Genomic DNA, 18992 nt, shown 5'->3' with positions numbered 1-18992 from the left:
CGTCCACTTTTTATTGAACGTGGCTCTAGGTTTCGCATCTAAACTTTTTTCTAGATCTGGCTGGATCTCCTGGCCAACCAGTGGTAGAAGAAGTGACCAACTCTTCCGTGAAGTTGAAGTGGGATGCTCCTGAGAATGACGGGGGGTCCAAGATATCCCACTACGTAGTAGAACGCAAACCAAAGAGGAAGGACAGCGATGATGAAGAACCCGAGTACGAAGAGGTCATGGAGTGTCAGAGTAAGTCACCAACTGATCAATCAAAATTTGAAATTTTACATATATTCTTCAAGCATAGTCAACAGAAACTTGGTAAATTGTCAATGAACTCAAGGAAACTGAAAATTGGAAGCTTTTAAATACACCACATTTATTAAAACTAAACCAATCATAGAAAGGTAATTTGGGTTAATAGGTAATTTTCTTTACTGGGAAATGAAAGAATTAAAAATCCCGTTTTGAACCTAAAAGTTGAAAGTTTTTTTGCGCCATTCTTACTTACGTAATTGAAGACTGCAATTTACTTTCCTTTCACCAAATGAAATTGAATTGAACTTAAAAAGAAACCAAAGGCCAAACGACGATAAATCAAAATTGATTGTTATCAAATTTAAGGATTTTTTCTGATTAAACCACACAACCTAACTTCGTTCCTTGACAATTTTTTTTTATCGATGTTGAACACTTGAAGTTAAAATTGTCGGCGATTGAATTGGTTAAATTAAGTACATTTAATTGATAGAGTTCAAAAAGGTTAAATAGTTCAATTAAACATTCTCGAATACTCTCATAACTTTAAATGGCCTAAAACATAAGAGAGTCAGCAGGGCAAATGTTCCCGGATATTTATGCTGAAAAAAAGTTCTACAATGAGTAAATGTTATAGCAAATGAGGCTCTACTGCGTGATCAGCCGTTTGATGAGACGTTCGACTACCGAGTGCGAGCCGTGAATGAGGCAGGAGAGGGACCACCGAGCAAGTCCACACAAGTCAAGATCCATGAGCCAGAAGGTGTGAGAATACTACTTCCATAGTTATATCATCCGGTTACCATGAATCCAACCCAGCGCTAGATGATTGAAAATTGGTTTTCCACGCTCTGGTACTATTGCAGCGGTATTTTTCTGGTACTAAAGGGCATTTTTCTGGCCTGGGAAATCTTGCCTCCTTTTTGAACAATGATAAAATCTTAGTAACAGTTTTCAGACTAATGTATTAATTTGTTTTAAGTGGCTCCCGAGATGGACGAGGAAATGGATGACATCATAGGGGAGGCGCACAAACCTCTCGAGTTCCGAATTCCATTCAAGGGAGGAAAACCCAAGCCCACCGCCGAACTGCTCAAGGACGGAGTACCAGTGGACGATGTCGACATTGAAGTGCTGGACGATGAGGTAATATATTTTTCGTTTTCGTTTCTTGCCTGGTCACCATATAAGGTGAAATCACAAATTCTTCCTCAGAATATATTTTTTTGGTGACTCAGATAGGTGTAAAAGATGCAATGACAAAAAATGAAAATAGTAGAAAAAAGGGTAGAAATTTACAATATATTGCTATTTATTCTTGTCTCAGATACATCTACAGAGGAGCTTTTTAAAATCTTTTTAAAAAGGTTGAAACATTTTTTGTATCAATTTTTTCTTATTCCAGGTTGTCGTCAGGTTCAAGGATCCGACCAAAGCGAACTCTGGAAACCACGCACTCAAACTCACGAATCCATTTGGAGAAGCCACAACTAAAGGAAACATCAAAGTGCTAGACCGACCAGACCCCCCTGAAGACTTCGAATTGACCGAAGTGTTCAAGGAGACTGCAAGTATGACATGGAAGAAGCCGAGTAACGATGGAGGAGCTCCAGTAACTGGGTATAACATAGAGAGAGTGGACCATAAGAGAGGAAACTGGGTTCCCATTGAGAATGACCATGCTATGGAAAAGTACACTGCTAAGAAACTGGGTGAGTTGCTTATCTATTTTATCAATCAGTTTTAGAACTCTTTATTCATGAAACTTAAAACTTTTTAATTAACATTGTCTCAAACTTATTCAAGGGAAAAGATATTTGTTTTTTTTTTCAAGTTTTATTACTAGTAAGAAAGTTTGCTTTTTGAACGTTTTTTAAAAAAAAACAAATACCGCTAACTCAACTTCTGTTGTTTCAGTGGAGGGCAATGAGTACTCCTTCAGAGTGTCAGCTGTGAACAAATACGGAGCCAGTGAGCCAGTGGAGACTGACCGATTCACCGCCAAGGATCCTTATGGTTAGAGCATCAAATCAATTTGATTGCACCATTTCGCTTAGTTGATTTTCTCATCTGCGACATCTTTTATTCGATCAAGCTAGTTTTTTTTTGGAATGAAAAATTTTAATTCCTTGGCAATGTGCTGAGTCGCGAATAATTTTGAAATATTTCCCAAAATGACATATTGAAATGCCATATAAAAACGACAAAGAATTTATTGGCTTTTTGTTCATAACTTCTCTGTTTTCAGATATGTCAGAGCCTCCTCGCAATCTCAAAGTAGTCTCGATCGATAAACAGAAAGCTAAACTAAAGTGGGACCCACCCAAAAACGACGGAGGCAGTCCCATTGAGGGATACATCGTTGAAAAACAAGTCGGCAACACGAATAGATGGCAACGCGTGAACAAAGTGCCTCTTAAAGACTGTGACGCTGAGATTGATGATTTGGTTGAAGGCCAGGAGTACAAATTCAGAGTCTGTGCCGTTACGGCAGCTGGAAATGGAAAGCCGGCAACTACAGATGAAGTGATTGCAAAGGACCCATTTGGTAAGTCCAAATACAATAAGAAGTCCCGAATGTTCCGACTGCATGTTAAGGTCTATGGAGCAATGTTCGTTTTAAAAAAAAAAGAAAAAGATGAATTTTTCAAAAAAAATTTTTTTTTTGAAAATGTCACCACCACACACCATATGGAGTACAACGTGATAGATTTCACTTCTAGTAACATAGCAATTATGACAAACAGCTTGCTTCCATTAATTTTGAACAATTTCTAATACGGATTAAATCTTCGCTTACAAGTTAATAGCGCGGAATATATTGCGCAATAATTGTCCCAAATTGATCAAAATGGCAATCTTTAAACCTCATAACTTCACAAAAAATGGATCCAGGTGAAATACCGTTTTAAGTTTGAGACTTAAGACAATGCTACTTTTTGAATGATATAAAAAAATCCGTCAAAAATTGCTAGTTAAAAAGTCGAAAAAAACCACCCCGAGTTCAAATATTCCCTCATTTTCTTCAAAAATAGTCGGAACGATAGAGAAAACTCTTACATTTGTTACAAAGACTTATATTTATTTCAGTGCGGCCTTCAATCAAGTCGGACTTCCTGCGAGACCAGACAGTGAAGGTGGGCCAGACCCTGAAGTTCACTGTTCCCTTCAATGCAGACCCCCCTCCCACAGTACAGTTCAAACTACCCGACGGCACTCTCCTCAATGACATGCCAGACTGCAGGTACGCATAGACTACTGAACAGTAAACAACAAAATATTTCAATTAAAACTTAAACCTAATCAACATTTTCTGTTACTGCACATCGGTTAAAAAAAAACAAGTTTGGAATATTTTAATTGTGGAGTTTTTAATTGTAGTTTTCTATCGTAAAAAACATCCTGTAGATTTGCTGACCTAAATATCAGAAATGATGCGTATTTTGTTATTTTATTAATCTCGAATTGTGCTTAGGGTTGATGTGTCGAATGGACAGGCAGTGCTGACTCTGCCCAACTGTCAGAGACCATGGAGTGGACCAGTGGACATAGTTGTCAAGAACGACTTCGGAGAGGACACTGCACAGTTTAACCTCAGTGTCGTCGGTAAGTTTCTAAGATAGTAACTAACTCCTTAAAGTTTCTTTAAATTACACAAAAGTGAAAAGGTTGATCAGCGAAAAATTCAGAAGCCTTTATTTAAGCAGCGAAACAATTGAAATTAACAGGCCATGAAATGATTCATCATGAAGCGAGGAGAAAACGTCAACCTTTTCACTTGCAAATTCAGTGCGCAAAGGTTTTAACGGCAAAAAGTCCTGTAGTAACCGGTTGCAATTCCAAGACCGGTTCCTTTCTGTTCAACTTGCACAACAAGCGGATATCCTCGCTGTTCCAACTTTCGAAAAAGTGCGGAATGTTTATGCTTGTGTGGTGTTTTTATTGTTCCAACTTTCAAAGAAAACGGAATATTTATGCTCGGTGTTGGTTTTTTTTATTCAGTCAATTTTCGCCGATCGAAATAATAAATTTTGACAAACATTTATACCCCATTGAAGATATCGACTTCCTGAGTAAAAATTTGAAAAGATATTTTACCTCCATTTTTTTTAAAGTTCTCGCGGTTTGAAAGTTGCTAAATTCGCCATATTTTGGACTAAATTATGCGCGCTTTGAAGAATTTATTGTTCCGACTTTCGATACGAAAGTAACGGAATATTTGTGCTCGGGTGGGTTTTTTTTTTCTTCAGACAAATTTGACTTTTTAGCTAGCCATTTTTGACGGAATTTTTTTATATCATTCAAAAGGTATTGTTGTCCTGAGCTTAAATTTGAAAAGATATTTCACCTGTGATCGTTTTTTGTAAAGTTATGAGGGTTTAAAGATTGCCATTTTGATCAATTTGGGACAATTAACGCGCGATATAATTCGCGCTATTAACGCGTAAGCAGAGATTCAATCCGTCTTATAAATCGTTCCAAATTGGTTGAACGAAGCTTATTTGTCATAATTGATGTGTAACAAGGAACGAAAACTATCTTTTTGTACTTTATATGGCGTGTGGGGGGATGATTTTCATACAAAATTTCAATGTTTAGAAAAAAAAAGTTTTCTTTTTATTTTAGTTCATATAATGTTTTTATGTTATTACTGCTGCTCCATAAACCTTCAAAAGCAGTCGGAACATTCGCCCTGATACGAGCAGTCTTGTTCATATTGCTGAGTAACGCGAATTATCCCGCATAACAAAATCGTTCCAAGTTGAATTAATAATTGGTCGTATTAATTTCGTACGACTCAAAAGTTTTACACTTTTATATTGTCCAAAATTTATAGGTTTCCAATATTTTTTTCCCAAAAACTATTCGATATAAATTAAGGGACAGTCGGAACATTCAGGGCTTTGCCCTGATATACGAGCAGTCTTGTTCAGTTAATTTTCGATTTTTTGGTTGAAATTTTTTAAACTGAAACAAAGTGTTTTTGACTGACGTTTTTTTTATACCATCTGAAAAATATTGTTCTCTGGAGTTCAAATGTAAGAAAACACCTGTAATCTTTTTTTCGTTAAGTTACGGGTATTTGGAAGTTGCTATTTGTCATTTTGGGATAATTAACGCGCAATATTTTTGCGTTCGTATAGCACCCCTAAGCGGCGGATTATATCGTGCCAAATTGAAATGAGGGATGTCATTTGGCCTTTTTTATGACACTTGACGCTAAATACTTCCCTTTTGTACTTTAACTGGCACGTGTGGGTGATAAAGTTCAGATAAATTTTTAGTAAGTTAAAAACGATTAAAAACCAAAAATTTGTTTTTTTTGCTGTTTATTTTTCTTTCAATTTTTCTTACTGTGTGACATGTATGTAATCCGATTTTTTCTCTGTGTGACATGTATCTAATCCGATTTTTTCTAAATTTTCATAATTTTCGTGTCAAGCGCTGTTTATTGTTTTTTTTAAACATGTTTTCTACAAATTTAGCTTCATTTGAGACGAATCGAGACAAACCTTGAAATGTTTGGAAAGATATAGTTTTTTGTCAATTTATTGTAGCTGTAGTCTCATTTTATGCCTGCTGGATTGCCATGGTGTTTTTTAAATTTACTGCGCCTGTGTAATTTGTAAACCATGTGTTATTATGTTTTATTTGTGAACCATTTTATATATTCTAGGTCCCCCTAGCAAACCGGAGGATCCGATTGAGTTGGAGAATATCTCTAGCGAGAAGATCAAGGTGCAGTGGAACCCCCCTAAGGACAACGGGGGAGCCCCACTGCTCAACTACATTGTAGAGAAGATGGACGAGGAGAGAGGTTAGCAATTGCTTACAGATTAGGATTGTTATAGTTCGATCATGATCAAAGCTAGCTGTTTGATTCAAATCGCCTCAAGTGTTTTCTAATGCCCTAACTCATTTCTGCCGTGAATTGATAAGTGGTCACAAAAAATGTCAAGTGATATGTTTCCTCTTTGCAGGCCAGTGGGTTCGAGTGGGATCCACGAATGAGTTCACTCTGGACTTCACTGTGCCCAATCTGAACGAGAAGCAACTCTACAAGTTCCGAATCATGGCCGAGAATATACACGGACCCAGTCAGCCGGCAGAATCCGCGAGCATCGTGTGCAAGAACCCATTCGGCTAGTATCAACTTACAAATTACTTAAAGTTTAACGAACATTGCTGCATCGAAAATGATGCGAATAGTCGAAAACATGGACAAAATTTTGAATTAACCAACGCTCAATCCCCAGTACTTGATTTCGGGCTTAGAATTTTGGCACTCAAATGTGGCAGAAATTCACATAACTGAATTGCATAAAATTTTTGGGCTTGTTTTTTTATCAAGTATGTTACAACAATCCAAAAAGTATGCAATCTTATCTATGTCTTTGCTCCAAATGCAGATCCTCCAAGCAAACCAGGCAAGCCGGAGCCTACAAACACTAGCAACTCAGCCATCTGGCTCAAGTGGAAGGAGCCAGAATCGGACGGTGGATCACCTATTAAGGGATATCTAGTTGAGAAGAAAGAAAAGGGAGACAGCAGATGGACAAAGTGCAACAGGGAACTGGAACCAGACTGCACTAGCAAGGTAATTGGTTATTTCCTTCATTTGATGGTTTAAAATCGGAAATAATTGCCCAAAATTTGATTGTTCCCTGCTCTTCACGAAGTTAAGGGAAGGAACTATGGCACAAGGTGTTGTTTTACCCAATTTTAGTTATCTCGAGGAAAACTCGTAGAAGATCAAATGTGATATCGTATTAAAGCCCTATATGTCGGGACTCCAAAAAAATCGAAAAATTTGTCTCAGTGTCGACAAGAAATTGCCTAATTTTTTCGTTTTTCAGACTAAATGACGCGAATTATCAAATGACAGGATGAGATCCTGAATTCTCATTTTAGTTTTACTGCAGTTTATGCATTTTTGTACCGACCATTGAAAATGGGGAGGAAGTTTTTCTTCGGGTGTTTCTTGTCTTTTTTCACTTTTTTGTTTTCCACGCAAAAGGAGCTACAGCAGATAATCATCGTAATTTGTCGAGTAATATCATATTAAAGCTCTTTTAGTCTTGACTCGAACGACATTTTGAAATCTTCCAAAATATTTTTCCAGTATCGAGAGAAAACTGGATTGAAAATTTTTAGTTTTAATCTGATTTCAAGAGAGTAGGCCTTATAATAAATTTAACAGGTAAACTAGTTTTGGAAGCTTCATTCGGCGCTTTTTTGCAATCAAAAACTATTTTCCAAAAAACTAGAAAGATTGTTGTGAGTTTTTCTTTCTTTTTTGCGTGTTATTCATTTTTCAAGGAAAATTGTTGTCAATTTTGCCCAATTCACGAATTTTCTGCGCGTTCAATTAGTTCTCTCAACACAACGCGCACAAAAAAAACTACACTTATCCGAAGAAAAAAGGAGAAACTTTTTTTTAGTTATTTTTATAATGTGGTCGGAATACTCCATGCTAGCACAACTGCCTGCTATCCTTGTTTTATTTTCTATTCACCTAGATTGATTTTAGTGACATGGAAAATTTTTTTTGATGGGGGAGGGCGGTTTTTTCAAATGTTTTTTTAAGTTTTTTTTTCTTCATACCACTTTCGACTTGTTAACAATGTTTGATTACCTCTTGCGATAAACAAGGGTGTTGAAACTGGGTACTTTTTAAAATCAAAATTTTTTTTTGATTAGAGATGACTGATATTGGTAGTCATTTCCAGGCCTGTACTTTCGTCAACTAACTGAAAAGTTTTGAGCATATATAAATTTTAGTTGCCCGTTCTATTCAAAATTTGTTTTTTTTTGAAAGTTTACCAAATCTGATTTCAGTATACCTGGTTTTTATCGTTTTTTTCCGTTTTGCATTTTTTTTTATTCTCATTTAATATCCAATTGTTCTTACTCTTACGATAAGCAAGGGTACTGCTATGGGGTACTAGACTTTTTTCCGTAAACTACTTTACTCAAAAAATGGTCATTTTAGTAGGAATGGTAAATATCACTTCTGACTTGCTCATACTCTAGAAATTCATTTAAAACTACCATCATTTAAGTAGTAAATAGGTAAAAACTGTTTCAGGTAGTAATTAATTTTTCAAAAAAAAAATTTCTCAAATTTAATTCTGTTTCGTGGTTTCCGTCCTAGTTTCTGCCGTTTTTTTTTTCGTTTTTTCTTAAATTTACATTTTTTAATCTTGTATGGCTTTTATTGGCTTACTTTTTGAATCATGTTTTTTTTCCAATTTAAAAAGTGTTTACTATAACAGGAAGTTCAATTATACGCATCAATAACAGTCTGACAAAATCAGTATTGGTAAATTTACAGATTACTGAACGTCCTGTTATAAATGAAAAACTGTTTAAATTGCAAAAAGCCCATGCTTAAAAAAAACCAATAAAAACCATACAAGATTTAAAAACTGCGCGTTTAAAAAAAACGAAAAATGAACCAAAAGGAACTAGAACGAAAACCACGAACCCGATTACACGCACCAATAACAATTTCCTTAAATAATTTACAAAATAAAAAAATGCAAAACCAGACATGGTAAATTTACAGATTACTGAAATTCCTGCTATAAATGAATAACTGTTTAAATTGGAAAAAGAGCAATGCTTCAAAAATAAACCAATTGAAACCATACAAGATTTTAAAAATGAGCATTAAAAAAAAACGAAAAATGAACCAAAAGAAACTAGAACGAAAAACACGAACCCGATTATACGCATCTAAAACAGTCTGCTGAAATATCTTAAAAAATGAAGAAAAAAATTGCAAAATCAGGTTTGGTAAATTTACAGATTAAATCAGATTTGGTAAATTTACAGATTACTGAAGTTCCTGTTATGAATGAAAAACTATTTAAGTTGGAAAAAACCCAATGAACCAATAAAAACCATACAAGATTTAAAAAGTGAGCGTTTAACAAACGAAAAATGAATCGAAAGAAACCAAAACGAAAAATGAATCGAAAGAAACCAAAAATAGTCTGATTTTGCGTAATTTTTTTCCATTTTTTAAAAATATTTAAGCAGACTGTTATTTCGGCCTAGTCAACTTATATTGCGTAATTGCGAGGGCAAAATATATTTGTATAGGATTATCTGCTTCAGCATGGATGGGTCGTAAAAAACTTCTAAAAATCATGAAGTTGTATTTATTGCTGCTAAGTGAATGATTTCAAATTTTTTTTAAGATTATTTTGGAACGCCATTCGACATAACCATAAGTTTTTATCGCAGTAGTTTTTCGAACGTTTTCAAGCTTTGCCTCTGTGTTGAATTTAATTGTACCGTCTTTTGAATTGAATTTAAATGTTTTTTAATTGTTTATTGTGCCGAATTTAAATGTTAATATTCGATAGTTGATTTGTTGGGTTAATTCTATAGGCTTTTGAAATTTCTTAGGTTTTCTGCAAGTTGTATATTGTGGCAATTGCTTAATTTTTGCATTCTTTGTTTTAAAGTTTGGTTTTAACGTTTCATTTTTTATTTTAATGTTTGTTTAAAGCAAGCAAAGGATAGGGCTTTTCCTTAGTCCCAAATTTTCCTCTAGGACATGCAGTCTGTTGGTTGTATGACTTCAAGCAAAGTTTTTGAATTCAATTAGGAGTTTTTTAACTCGTTTTTATCTATTTGTTATGAGAAAGAAATGAATGGAGTTTGAATGGCCAGAATCTTTCTGTTGATTTAGGTAATTGATTACTCTAAGAATTGAAATAAGATTTTTTTTTTTGATTTTTTAGCGTACGATTTCTTCAATACTTTACTGAATATGTTTCTTTTGAGGTATATATTTTGAATTTTGGCATTTTGTTTGTATCGCAAAAGGTGCGACGCTCAGTTTTGCCTCTGTGTTGAATATTGGTGCCGACTGTATGCAACCTAAAATGTAGTCCCTTAAGAGTAGGCATTTGTTGAAAAGCACCATGAAATTTTGAGCTTGCAATTTTCTTAACGAAGTGTTGATTTTTCTTGACTGGTCAAATGGCGAGCTTTTGCCGAAATAGAAGTAAAACTGTCTCATTTCAATTTCCCTAAAGTTTATTTATATCGCAGTTAATACAATCCTGACTCTAGTTTAATTTACAGGTGTCTGGCTTGACCCACATGACAGTGTATGAGTTCCGAGTGTTTGCAGTGAATGCAGCTGGCAACAGTGAACCCAGTTCTAGCAGCAACCCCATCACCGCCAGAGAAGCTATCCGTCAGTTTAACCAGCTTAATTAGTTCCTAATCAACCATTTTCGATATTTCATGCACTAATTTCTTTCAGGTCCCGCAGATGCATGTGATGACTTGCGAGTGGACAAAGTGACCAACAACTCGGCCACTCTCTCCTGGCAGCCGCCCATCAACACTGGCAACTGTCCCATCCTCAAGTACATCATTGAGAAGAAAGGCAAAGGCGACAAAGCATTCAAGTTAGAAATCCTAGAAATCGTATTCCATTGATGTTGTACGCGTTATGGTTTTAGCTTACTAATAAAAATTTTTACACAATACGGTACTCATTGTGTTGCTTTAATGAGAAAACGTGGGACACCATGAAGGCCCATAAAGGGCAAAAATCTATATGAAAATCGATCATTGGTGAAGACAAAAATGTCGAATATTGCGAATTAAACGCAAGTTCGTTATTAAGGCTCATATTAAAAGCCACCTAGTTTAAATTAAGGTTGCATAAATTCTTAATTGTTTAATATAACAGGCCTTGCAAAGAGACAGACGTGCCTACAGGCACTGTTGATGACCTTGAGATGGACGATGAAGTGGAATTCAGAGTCATTCCTGTGAATGAGGCCGGAAAAGGTCTGCCCAGCCAGCCCCTCAAGGTCAAGATCAGGGAGCCAGAAGGTGAGTAGCAGACTTTGATTACGTGAACAATTAGATTCTTTTTTACGGTCAATAGAATGCAAAAGCAGCGCATTGAAATGATAATTCATGTCATGATAAGAGAGAATCGGGCGCACTAGCATTCAAATTCAATCTTAAGTATCTTAAAAAACGCCGGGCTAGAAAAGAAAACCTGGTTTTGAGTGCGAATAGTTTTTTTTCAAACAGTGATGGAATGGGAAATCGGTTTCATCTTATTAATTGTACATTAAGATTAATGAACGTAGTGAGTACTCTTATATAGGCCTTGCTGATTTTTTTGTTTTTTTTTTGAGGAAAAGTCTTAAAATTTGTTCACGCTCAACTTTGATTTTTCGCGGTTTGACTTGTGATTACTTTTTAAATTCAGTGCATTTCTATTGTTAAAAAGAAGGCATACTCCACTATCGAACAGCAAAATTGTAAGGGTCACGGAAAATTATAAGATTTCCCTGCAAATTAAAAAATTTATCTATTCATCCAGTTTTGTCATCATAAATTTTTCTACAAATTCAAAGAGGTTTAAGGCCATCTATTTTTTCTTCGAAATTTAAAATGTTGAATTTTTAGAAAAAAATTCAACATTTTCAACATCTCCCGTGTGGTTCTGCAATTCGGTTTTTTTTCAGTTTCCTTGCGTTCATTACTCTTTTCCACCTGTCAGTTGGCTATGTTCTCTAATTACCAGTAAATGTGCAATTTGAAAGAATCAGATGCATCAATAGTTTCGCTCCTTTCAGTATTGATTTTTAGAAAACCCAAGTCAAAAAATACCATACTTATTAAGAGTAATGAACGTAGTGAAGACTCTTTTATAGGTCTTGTTGCTTTTTTTGTTTTTTTTTTCAGGAAAAAATCTTAAAATGTGCATATAAGTCTCTAATAACTACAGATGTGCGTTCATTCATATTGATGCATTTATGAGTGCACTTAAGTATATATGCACTTATTGAGTTTGATTGAAATTCATCTGCTGAAAGTGACGTAAACAGCACTCTCTAAATACGAACGTGGAAATTGCGCGAAAAACGAACGATTTCTAGTTTCGAAAGTGGAATTTCATTTTTAGATTTTCAACAGAATAAAAACTTTACCTGATGATCCAGTTTTGTCAAGTTGGATTAATGTTATCAAAAAAGCGCCAGTCATAAATCGTTCTAGAAATTCAAAGAATTTTTTCAACAAAGTGTTTTTTTATGTATACTTGCGTTCATTACTCTTTTCCGAGTTTCGATTGGCTATGTTTTTATAAAACTACTGAGTTTCTTTTGCAGCCCCACCCAAGATATCTTTCCCCGCGCTTGGCATGAAAGACCAGAAACTCCAGGCAGGCCAAATCCTCAAACTATACGTTGAATTCACCGGCTGCCCCGAGCCCACTCCCGTGTGGTTCTGCAATGGAACAGAGGTCAAGCCCAGTGATCGGGTCAATTTAGAGGTCAAAGATGGAGTGGCCACTCTGCTGGTGCCATCTGTGAGTAAGGAAGAGAGGGGCAAATGGCAAGTGCAGTTGAGAAATGAAGGAGGCACGGCTGAAGCCAAGTGTAACGTACAAGTCTTGGGTAAGTATTTGTGTTAGAAATTCCGAAATTAAGAGTGAAAGTTAGTCTGCGTTAAGGAAAACTGTAAACAATATTTCATGTCATCTGGTATTTTTTAAAACTCGAGTATGCCTATTTTAGACACACCTGGGCCGCCTGGTCCTATCGAGTACCCAGAATATAGCAACGAAAAGATAGCCCTCAAATGGACTGCCCCTGTTGACGATGGTGGATCAGTCATCACCAACTACGTAGTCGCCAAACGAGAGGTAGGCAAGGGAACCTGGAGCAATGTTACGTCATCCATTTCCAGGACCAACTACACCGTCCAGGGTCTGATGGAAAAGGCGACGTATGAGTTCAAAGTATGTGCCGAGAATATATACGGAACCGGAGATCCCTCTTTTGGAGATCCAATCATGGCCAAGAATCCTTTCGACCCCCCGGATGCTCCGAGGTCATGCAGGGTCAAAGAGGTTACGCGAAGCGGGGTTAAGTTGGAGTGGGAAAAACCGACCCGAGACGGAGGCAGACCGATTAAGGGTTACATAATCGAAAAAAGGAATGTTATGGAAAACTCATGGCATAAAGTCAACCGAGTTCCAATTCCCGAGACAACAGCATTCGTAGATGATGTTATTGAAGACGAAGTGTACGAGTTCCGAGTGATGGCTCTGAACGAGGCAGGGTTGAGTAAGCCAAGTGACTGTACGAGCCCTGCAGTCAAAATTGAGGATCCACCAAGTAAGAGATTGATTGCACGCGTCATTGACTTTTCTTTTAAATTTATGTATCACACTTCACTTTTTGTTATGACAGAAATCACTGCATACTGCATTAAATATTCACAGTTTAATTTTCTTTTGAGAATATTCTGCGACTTTTTGCACTCCTCCGTTCAAAACTTGTGACTTAAATTGTGCTGTCTAAATTTCAGCCTTTTTTTATCGCAAATTTAATTTTAGTTCACGTTGAGCACTTGCATAGTAACCGTTTGTGATTTTCTGTTCTGCAGTTGTGCCAGGTACGTCTGTGATGCAAATTTGTCAGTTTATAGATCATTTGTAGTTTCATATCGTTATTAGTAATATGTCTGCGAAGTGTCTGGAATGCAATGAGAATGAAAAATTTGTTATCCTATAACCTTTACTTAAAACTCCCTTGAACCATTTATGCTTCCATGCTACGTTTCAACATTGTAAATTAGAATAACCGTCAATATGAACGTTTGTGCGGATCAACAAACACAAAAAGGTTTTTTGTGTTCCAGTTTGACAAAACATTTTCGTGTTTTCCAAAGTTAACTTAAGTAATGAAAGGTTAACTCATCGAAGTTCATTTTCTAGTGATTCCTAACCCGGAAAAAGACGGACTTCAAGACGTCACAGTCCGAGCTGGAAACTCTTTCCGACTCACCCTTAGATACAAGGCCCACCCAGTGCCAAACATCCAGTGGATGGCCAACAGCAGGGAGATCCTCCCCTCCGCCGACAACTTCAAAGTGGAGAAGAGTTCCAGAGATACGGCTCTGATTTGTCTCAAAGCCACCAGACAGGACCTGGGAGTGTACATTGTGAATTTGAGCAATATCGCCGGATCCACTGAGTCTTCGTGCCGAGTCACTGTACTGGGTAAGAATGTTCTCGAAACTTGAAGAGACCGAGTTTAAAGACAACAAAACTTTCAGTAATTGTGGAGTCTATGGCTTGCCGTTTTCCCCTCGTTTTCGTCTCCATCATTAATTAATCATTCCGTTTTTTTTAAACTGCTTTAAAATATTTCCCCTTCCTTTGTGTTTAGACGTACCTGGGGCTCCTATACCCCCGGTTGTCGTCAAGGAAGTTGCAAGACACTCAGTCACTCTTCAATACTACCCTCCAGAAGATGACGGTGGAAGCCCAGTAACTGGTTACGTCATCGAGAAACGCGAAGACAAAAGCAACATCTGGACACTTGCCGCGAACTCACCGGATCTCACTTGCGAAATTAGTGGACTCCTTGAAGGTGTTCCTTACAGATTCAGAGTCGCTGCTGAGAACAAACAAGGCACTGGTTTGTTTACTGAGTACGGAGTTCCAGTCATCCCAAAGAGTCCCTACAACGTTCCCGACGCTCCATCGACACCGAGGGTCCTCATGACAACACCCGCTAGTGTTTCCATTGCTTGGGATCCTCCTAATGATGACGGTGGTTCCCCCATTACAGGGTACATAGTTGAAATTAGAGACAATATTTCTGGAAGGTGGAGAGCGTTGAACACGCAGCCAATTGATGCGAAGAAATACACGGCTACAAAATTGGTCGAAAATTCAGAAGTAGAGTTCAGAGTCGCAGCTGTGAATGAAGTGGGTCAGAGTAAATTCAGCAAGCCATCACCAATGGCAGTTGTCCGAGATCCCATCGGTTAATAATTAATTATTTTACTCCTTTAATTTCAAACCAGTGACATGCTTACAGCATGGTATTGTTGATATTTTTATTCGGCTAAAGGATCCTTTAATTACCATAGCTTCAACACATTTTGCTACTGGATCCAAAGCTTGGTTGTGGTTCTGAGTTGGTTTAGCTGTTTGCTTTGAAAACTCCAGTTAAACAATCCTGGGATATTTAGACGCCCCCTCGAAGCCAGGCAAACCAGAACCTGAGAAGATCACCGACGACTCAGTCACTCTCACATGGGCAGCCCCCACGCAGACCGGAGGTAGTCCAGTGTCCGGCTACCAGGTGCAGATGAAGAAGAAGGGCAGTCCCAACTGGGAAGACTGTATATACTCTCCCACTAACAGAGTGCATATTAAGGGACTGGAAAAGGATGATGAGATTGAGTTCCGAGTGGTGGCGGAGAATGTGGCGGGACAGAGCGCTCCGAGTGCCTCTTCGGGATTGCTCAAGATCAGAGAGCCACCAAGTGAGTCTGAACATAAAATTATTGCAAAAATCGAGTACTGGTAGTCTAGAAAACTAGAATATTGTTCAAATCGATGCGCACCAAATGAAGTGCGCACGAATATGATCAAGACACTGTTCGCATGTGCCTTTTTATGCAGTCTGTCGCAGCCACGATCGTCTTAGTGCTTACTGTTATATTTAATAATTTCCAGGTGCGCCTGAGATTGATATGAACGCCTGGCCGAAAGAAATCACGGTAGTCGCTGGTCGGCCATTCGAGATCAAAGCAAATGTCACCGGAAACCCGACTCCAGAGTTCACCTGGTACGACCAGAAAGGACTGAGAGTCATCCAAGATGACCGAATGAGACTGGACAAACTACCAACAGCCGTCAATCTTAGATGTGTCGAGTCTAAGAGGGTCGATGCTGGAAGATTCACTTTGAAGTTGACCAATGAGAACGGATCTACGGAGGCGGTGTGCACTGTAAACGTTCTAGGTGAGATGATTTAGATTCAATATCAAAGAATTGAACATATCAGTGATGATAGCCCTCTTAATAACTGTAGCTCGTACGATTGCCTGGACTCTGGTACAAAAATTATTTCTTTGAACTTATACCTACATGCATCAATTTTTGAAATGAAATTTAACGAAGTGAATTTCCATTTATTTAGATCTGTTTTTCTTCTCTTTTTTCCTTCAAGAAATTCTTTGAATTTATTCGTGCTCTAACGCAAAACTTCGAGTGTAACATTTTTTAGACCGCCCAGGAGCTCCTGGAGAACCCTTGGATGTTAGAGACATCACCAAAACTTCCTGCTGTCTTTCTTGGGAGAAACCACGTGACTTAGGAGGAGTTGAGCCTGAAGATATCCTTTACGCAGTGGAGAAATGCGAGGTAAAACGAGGTAATTGGATGCCTGTTGCCTCTAACTTGAAAGGAACTGAACTTGACGTGAGCAAACTAGTCGAAGGATGCAACTACAAGTTCCGAGTTACAGCCGAGAACAAGTATGGAGTCTCTGATCCTCTGGAATCTCGAGTCGTGACACCGAGTGCTCAGTTTGGAGTCCCAGACGCTCCTGGAAAAATCGAGGCAATCGATGCTGGTTTTGATTTTATCGAGATTGGCTGGGAAAAACCGGTGAGAGACGGTGGAAGCAAGATCCAGGGATATGTTGTGGAACAAAAAGAGGTTCCAGCTGGTAAATGGCTTAAACTGACCATTGGTCAACTGGCGCACGAGAGACGATACAAGAGTAAAAAAGTAGAGGCGAGGAAGAATTACTTGTTCAGAATCAGGGCTGTGAATGAGGCGGGAGAGGGAGATACTAATGTTTCCGACAAACCCATCACCGCCAAGCCTCTCAAAGGTTAATATTTTGAAGTTTTTCTAGAACAAGGTAATTTTTCAGCGCGGGGCTTTCAATATTTTGCGTATTTATGCACAAAAAAATTGTTTAGAAATTAACTTGGTGTCTTTTATGAAGTTAATGGCAAGTTTTTTCTCCGAGTAGTTTTCAGTTAAAAAGTTTTGTTGTTTAGCGGCGCCCTCTTACGAAATTGATCCAAAAGCCAAAAATATTGTCGTCAAAGCTGGACATTCCTTCCGAATCCCAGTTTTCATTGACGGCTCTCCTCAACCAGAGGTCAAATGGTCACACAACGGAGAAGAAATTATAGCCGATCTGAACACAAAGTTTGAAAACTCCGAATATACGACAGCTATGAGTGTAAGCAGTGCCACTAGAGATATGTGCGGAGATTACAAAATCAAATTAGAAAACGAATACGGTCAATGTGAGGCTGATGCAAAGGTGACGGTTTTGGACGTTCCAAGGATGCCAGAGGGCCCGATAACGTTCGACAGCATCACCAAGGATGGTCTAAAGATGTACTGGAAAGCTCCTTTAGATGATGGTGGAAGCGAAATTATTGGATACACGGTCGATAAGTGCCGTCATCGTCAGCAGACCTGGAAACCAGTGACTGCTAGTGCCAAACATCCACAACACGAAGTTCAGTATTTGAAAGAGGGTGTGCAGTACAACTTCAGAGTATGCGCTTTGAATCTTTACGGATCCAGTGAACCTTTGATGTCTGACCGTCCAGTTTTGATCAGAGACCAGTTCGATCCTCCGATGGCTCCTCGAGGAATCTCTGCCGAGTCCTTTGATCTTGGATGTATTGACGTCACCTGGAAAGCTCCCGAGTCCGACGGTGGAAGTCCTATCACCGGTTATGTCGTCGAAAAGAAAGAACGAGGCTCCGCCAAATGGACCAGGTGCAACAGACATCCACTTAAAGACTTCAAGTACGAATTGATTGACTTGATTCCAGAGAATTTGTATCAAGTAAGAGTTCTGGCCATCAACGCAGCAGGTGAAAGTGAACCTTGCACTTTAGAGAAAGCTTTGACTGCGCAACCTGCGCTAGGAACCGTCAAGGCTCCTAAGAATGTGGCCGTGAATGAAGTGACTGATAGTTCAGTGTCGCTGACTTGGGATAGACCATTGACCAGTGAGAGGATGAAGGTTATTGGATACATGATTGAGAAAAAACCAAAAGATTCGAAAGAGTGGACTCCTGTGACCAAGATGCCCCGATCACCTGTAAGTACTTGGAAATTACATTCAATTTCTTTTGCATCTTCAAGTTTTCTAGGAAGATGGCGGTGTCATATAATCATCAAATGAAAGCTCGACCAATTTTGAATCGAGGAAAGCTCCTAAGTTTTTTTATAGCTTATTAAGATCGAAATATTGACTAACGGCGTCTGTGACCGGTTTATTTGTTCTTTCAGGGGCCTAGTCGCAGACCTAGCACAGCGGTTACTCCCCTGACCCCAGACAGCTTCAGACCCAACTTCGGATCCTCCTCCAATCTGCTTGGATCAGGCCTCAATCTAGCACCTCAGAAGAATGTGAGCGCAAAATTTCATCTTGAATTTTTGTGCTTATTTTTGAAACATATTTTCATTTCTTATGATTTTGTGTATACTTTTTCAAAAACAGTCTTTTGCTGACTTTCTATTCTAAACAGCGTGAAAATTGTGAGACAGCACTGAAAATGGAGAGAAACTTTGTCTTTGGGGTTGTTTTAGTTTTTTTTTCTACATCTTTACATCCAAAATCAGGTAACACAGATACTCACCAGAATGAATCGATTGATGTATCATTTTATAGCCCTTTCAGCCCTGATTTGAGCGACTATAAAAAGTTTCAAAAAGATTTTTCAGTTTCGTTAAAAACTGGTTTGAATATTGTAAAATCTAATTTTGCCTCAAGTAACGTTTGTTATTTGAATATCGATTATTTAAGAAAATCTAGTTTCACCAAAAGATGTAATTGATCCTTCGTCTAACGCATAGCGCTTTAGGCGTTAATGTAGTAGAATTGGAGGTTGTACTTAGTGAAAAAAAATGA

General features: G+C 38.0%; 1 protein-coding gene across 4 annotated transcripts in view; it reads left to right on the top strand.

Moving 5' to 3' along the window:
• Positions 1-18992, top strand: part of LOC134846406 (twitchin-like) — a 94317-nt gene that overhangs the window by 55232 nt on the left and 20093 nt on the right. For all 4 annotated transcript variants that reach the window (XM_063863752.1, XM_063863751.1, XM_063863750.1 and 1 more), the window contains 23 exons: positions 55-240; positions 887-1012; positions 1232-1395; positions 1655-1961; positions 2167-2265; positions 2498-2797; positions 3340-3493; positions 3725-3855; positions 5927-6067; positions 6231-6392; positions 6660-6847; positions 10351-10465; positions 10535-10682; positions 10970-11115; positions 12408-12695; positions 12816-13418; positions 14021-14305; positions 14475-15077; positions 15286-15582; positions 15776-16063; positions 16329-16940; positions 17113-18179; positions 18371-18490. In XM_063863752.1, the coding sequence (XP_063719822.1) occupies positions 55-240; positions 887-1012; positions 1232-1395; positions 1655-1961; positions 2167-2265; positions 2498-2797; positions 3340-3493; positions 3725-3855; positions 5927-6067; positions 6231-6392; positions 6660-6847; positions 10351-10465; positions 10535-10682; positions 10970-11115; positions 12408-12695; positions 12816-13418; positions 14021-14305; positions 14475-15077; positions 15286-15582; positions 15776-16063; positions 16329-16940; positions 17113-18179; positions 18371-18490 (6530 nt within the window). The remainder of the gene's footprint in view (positions 1-54; positions 241-886; positions 1013-1231; positions 1396-1654; positions 1962-2166; positions 2266-2497; positions 2798-3339; positions 3494-3724; positions 3856-5926; positions 6068-6230; positions 6393-6659; positions 6848-10350; positions 10466-10534; positions 10683-10969; positions 11116-12407; positions 12696-12815; positions 13419-14020; positions 14306-14474; positions 15078-15285; positions 15583-15775; positions 16064-16328; positions 16941-17112; positions 18180-18370; positions 18491-18992) is intronic.

The sequence above is a fragment of the Symsagittifera roscoffensis genome, chromosome 5 (genome assembly GCF_963678635.1).
Source record: "Symsagittifera roscoffensis chromosome 5, txSymRosc1.1, whole genome shotgun sequence".
In the NCBI taxonomy this organism is placed as follows: Eukaryota; Metazoa; Xenacoelomorpha; order Acoela; family Convolutidae; genus Symsagittifera; species Symsagittifera roscoffensis.
Note: the sequence above shows the minus strand (reverse complement) of the source record. Positions and strands in the feature narration are given on the sequence as shown.